Source organism: Montipora capricornis, chromosome 3 (genome assembly GCF_036669925.1).
Source record: "Montipora capricornis isolate CH-2021 chromosome 3, ASM3666992v2, whole genome shotgun sequence".
NCBI lineage: Eukaryota > Metazoa > Cnidaria > Anthozoa > Scleractinia > Acroporidae > Montipora > Montipora capricornis.
The window spans coordinates 71,777,575-71,782,574 of NC_090885.1; the positions used below are offsets into that span (position 1 = coordinate 71,777,575).

Genomic DNA, 5,000 nt, shown 5'->3' on the forward strand with positions numbered 1-5,000 from the left:
TGCACAGCGTGCAATGCATTCAGGGTGTAAATGGGCCATTGTGTCGGAAAATATGAGTAAAACTGATGGTTATTCAAATATACTGTCCTTTAACCCTTTCACTCCTGTGGGGTTCCCCATTGACGAGTAAAATCGTCTGGCGTTAGACAGAGTAAAATCTATAAGTCTCAGTGGCCTTTACAGGAGTGAAAGGGTTTTAAGCACCTGCAAGTATTGCTCTTTTCATAAACAAATGCACTCTGAAGCTCTGAAAATTATTCCAATCAAGGGTTTTGCTCTTGTCAACCATGGCAATTATTAGGCCATGGAGAATTAATAGAAACCGATAAAGTAGATTGAAATCATCCCATCACCATGCTGAAAATGACCCATTAACCCAGTGATGGACAGCAGTAAACAATGATACAGGTTTATTCATTCAGAACTAATTAGTTTTACTTTACAAATGAGACTTTACACCTTACAGAATATCCTAAGAGGCTGAAGTAACAGGTTGTCAGTTGCATATTGTCTATTCATGAAAAAACTGTTCTTTTTCAGCTGTGTTCAGTGGTCTGGTGGGTGCTATTGGATTACTCACGCACCTTGGCAACCTGCGGAAATTCTTCATATGGTTGATAGAACAATTTGTCCTGATAATAGCCTTTGTTGCAATTCTTGCATATTCACCAGTGGATATAAAGACAGAGATTTCAACAGAGACTGCTAGCATTGAAAACTCCTATCTGGGTAGTATTTATGGCTGCTCACTTTTATATGCACAAGTTTGCATAGCTGTCAGTGTAGCCATTGCACCTCGCAAATGGACAACCATTTTGAGTGCAAAGCAGACTGTTGGAATGTTTATTTTTTTCCCCATTCTTATTCAGCTTGTGACTTCGCTATTTGTGGAGGCAACTTCAATCTTGCGAGATGTCTGTTTAGCCTACCTTGTGTTTGCATCTGTCATTCAATTGTACAAGGCCTGTGTTGGTGTTTTGCAGCTCCTCCACAACTTCCCAGGCTTGGTAAAACATATTTGGAGGGTTGTAGTGACCTATGGATGGTTGGAATGTTTTATATTCCACTGGAAGAGGATTGAACTAGATAGGATCTTAATGGTGACATGGTTAATAAAATTTGTGGGCAAGTTCCTTTACTTTTTTATACATGGTGTGCTCATTGCCATTGCTGCAAGTTTAGTGGAGTGCTTTGATAATCTCCAAGATTTAGCAGGAGCCAGTATTGTTGTTGGAGTAGCTGCTAACTTAGCATTGGACGTCATAAATAAAATTCTTAAAGGAAATCTAGAGAGAACCATGGAGGAGCGTCACCAAGAGGCATGGAATGACAGCATTTCTTTTTTCCTTTTGACCCAACAAACTAGACTCACCAGCTTAACAAAACCAGAGCGTCTGATGCTTCTTGCACTTATCATGTTTGTTACAATCTCCCTGTTCTTGCAGTCAATTTATGAACTAACTGAACCTGCACTTATGTCCCTAGGAGCAACTTACACTGGTGTTTTCAACAGTAAGCACCTGCGTACTCTGGCAGTCTGTTCTGTGATCCTGATACTTCCTGCTTACATGGTTATTGTACTGTGTCAGGTGTTCACCTTTGATGCATGGCTGTTTGTTATAATATCAAGCAACCTTGTAACTGTAGTTCAAGTCACAGGTTCTCTTTTCATTTATGCACTGTTTGTTTCTAATGTTCATTCGAAGTCTCAAGTGAAGGATTTAGATGACTATGTTTATTACATCAATGCAGGGGCCAAAGTCTTTGAGTTTTTAGTTGCGCTTGTTGTTCTGGGGTACACTGCATGGGCCACCTTCACTGGAGAGTGGAACTTAATAGGTAACAATGGCAACATTTTGAATTGCATTTAACCTGCGTAAATCATTACAGAATCTGACTGGGTTAACCCTATAAACCCTTACCATGTTCCCATCATAGTGAACTGGCCTATTGCACAGTGTTTTCAATGGCACTATAGTCCCATAAGATCTGTTCTGGCCACTCGTTGAATTTATTCCGGGTAGTCCCTGGTTTAACTTCTTGGCCGCACTTGTAAATAGCCAACTGGTTTGCCTCCAGCCAGTTGGAATTGTTAACAGTTGTTGCTGTTTTTCTGTTCCATTGTTTCATTGATAGTGTTTCATTGGCCATGAAAAGCCCCTATTGGGAGTGGTCAATTAATTATGTATTGTATTGAATTGCTAAACAACTGCTATACAATAATAGAAATAATAGAAAATGTATTGGCTGGTAATTTATATTCACCCCCCTTATACTAATTCCTATAAATTTTCAAAAGGAATCTTTTTGCTCTTACTGCTACCATATATCAGGGATGTATCCAAGGGCCATAACCTGCCAAGTTACACCTGCAGTTTGACAATACCACCCAGCATTTAGGTGTGGTCAAATTATGTTGTCAGGGGAATTCCCCTTGTCAATGACCATTTCCTTTATTCCCAAATAACAATTAAGCTCAACAAATCTTTATATACACTTATCATTGGAGTCTACAACATTATATGGTTGCTTCTGCTGTTAGTTTATTAAATTGTTTTTATTTCCTGCAGGTGCTGTAGTCATCTCAATGCACTGTTACTTCAATGTCTATAAAAGAGCACAGGAGGGCTGGAAGAATTTTTTGTTGAGGCGCAGTGCAGTGAAACGTCTCAACTCCCTACAATGGGCCACAGAGGAACAATTAGAGCAACTGAACGATGTTTGCTGCATTTGTTATGATGAGCTGGACAATGCCAAAGTTACAAAATGCAATCATTATTTTCACAGTCTTTGTCTTCGCAAGTGGCTGTATGTCCAAGACAAATGTCCTATGTGTCATGCTGATATTCTACCTCAGGACTAACTATTGTCAGTTCCTCAAGTGGCAGGAGTTTGTTTAGAAAACATTTAATTGCATGTTTGCAAGATCTTTAAGATGATTGTGGCAGAGAAAATTGAAAAGAAAAATAGGGAATTCTCAAACTACTTTTTTTTTAGGCACAAAAAATTCATCTTGAAAAAAAAAGGGCCAGCTCTGTTTGGTGCATTTCAATCCTTGCTGTTTCAGTAAGTTGCTTCCTAAGCAATCCACTATAATTTGTACAGTTCTCCTGTTATTCCATGCTTCTCTTCTGGAATTTCTATTCCACTATCCCTGGTTATGTTGTTGGGGGGAAATCAGAGGTAAATCACCCCTTTGACCATGCTTGTCTACCTTTTCAGATCATGATTAATAGCTATTTTCTCGTTACATTTCCACTGTTATAAATATGCCAATCAGGGCTTGGTTGTTCAAAAGGTGGTTAATGCTATCCACCAGATAAATCACTATCCAGCGGCGATAAACACTAGCAAAATCAATCAATTATTATTGAGTTATCCAGTGGATAGCGCTATCCACCCTTCAAAAAACTGGGGCCAGAAGCTAATTGGCTGTTGAAACAATAACTTCTTTTGTTCCATGGTTGGCAAATTTTAATATCAAAAGAAGTGTGATGTCAATGTTTGTAAACAAAAAATAATTTATTGCTAAACTTTACTTGGTTCTAATCCTAACCCCTTGTTGGCCTGCTCAGCCAGAACAACAATGTTACTCTGTCCCTCAGTGTAAAAGAGGTTGGTGAAGTTGAACTACTTAAAATGTTATATTATTAAATGTAGTTTTGTAATGAACCAATAATTTCTTTTTGATGCAGCTACTTTTAAATTAGTAAAGGTGACAATAACTGCACAGTTTGTAAAGCTATTTTACAGTTCTCAGCATGACTTGCTTAATCTGTATTGTTCTTAACAAACAGCTTTTCATGTTTACATGATCATCACATCGTTTGATGTATCTTGCACAGTTCTTAAAAATAACCATTCTACAGGATAAGTGACTCTGAAACTCATTATTTTCAGATACAAACACTTCCTTCAGAATAATTTATTTCAGCAGCAATGTTTGGTGCATTTTGATCCTCACTGTTTCAGTGAGTTGCTTCCTCAGCTGTTTGCAAATTTTATGATTAGTTTAATTTACTCTGAAGCTTTTTTAAATGAAACCTTGCTGCAGACTGTTTGTCCCTTTATGAATTATCTCTTGCATTCCACTGAGGGTCCCCTATACCCCTTTGTAAAACTCAGTCACGTAAAAGTATTTGGTCTCTTCACACATCACGAATAATATCCAAGATAATTTTCTTTCTTGTTCACGCGAAATTTGGGACAATCACAGTTCACGTAAAAATAACGAACAATGGGTTTTTACATTTCACATAAAAGGAAGAAAAATTCACCTCTCTCATTTAACCCTTTCACTCCTGTGGGCTTCCCCACTGACAAGTCTCAATGGGCGTTACAGGGATGAAAGGGTTAAAGCCGGTTCACTTCAAACCAGCTCTACGTCAGAGCATGTGATTCCAGTCTTTCCAGGGATGTCATGTCTGTCAGCATACACAGCAACAGATGAAGTTAAGTCTTATATTTGTTAAAAACCATTTGTGGTCTATTTTATGACTTTTATTGATGCATATGAAGTCCTATCAAAACCTAACCATAGCCGTTCAAAAACTATACGTTCATTTTGAAAACAATAAAATAGCCAGAAATTCATCACGCAAAACACAATGGTTCACGAATCATGTTTAATTCACATCTTCATTCACGGGTCACATTTAATTAAAAAAATTTGTTCACATGAACATGAAAAGATCTTACCATCTGTAATCACGAAATTACAAATTAAAAAAAATTTCAAATCACAATTCATGAGAAACATTGTCCCATCACGCTTCACGTAAAAAGTATAGGGGACCCTCTCCACTCTGATGACCCATGTACACTTGCAATTTCTCAACACTATTTGAGGCAGTCAATGAATGTTTTCACTGGTCTGTTTACTTTGAGTGTAAGTTTTGGATTTCACAGTCTGCTATCACTTACGTTCAAAACTAACAGATTGGCCTTCAGAGGGTTGGATCTAGGGAAATGTGACATCATTTACTCACTAGCTTAAAATT

At 37.8% G+C, this 5,000-nt stretch overlaps 1 protein-coding gene across 1 annotated transcript in view; it reads left to right on the forward strand.

Moving 5' to 3' along the window:
- LOC138043930 (RING finger protein 145-like) overlaps window positions 1-3,730 on the forward strand; it is a 4,360-nt gene extending 630 nt beyond the window's left edge. Inside the window, exons 2-3 of the mRNA XM_068890460.1 lie at window positions 541-1,839; window positions 2,571-3,730. Coding sequence (XP_068746561.1) covers window positions 541-1,839; window positions 2,571-2,863 — 1,592 coding nt within the window. The 3' untranslated portion in view covers window positions 2,864-3,730. The remainder of the gene's footprint in view (window positions 1-540; window positions 1,840-2,570) is intronic.
- Window positions 3,731-5,000: the final 1,270 nt, after the last annotated feature.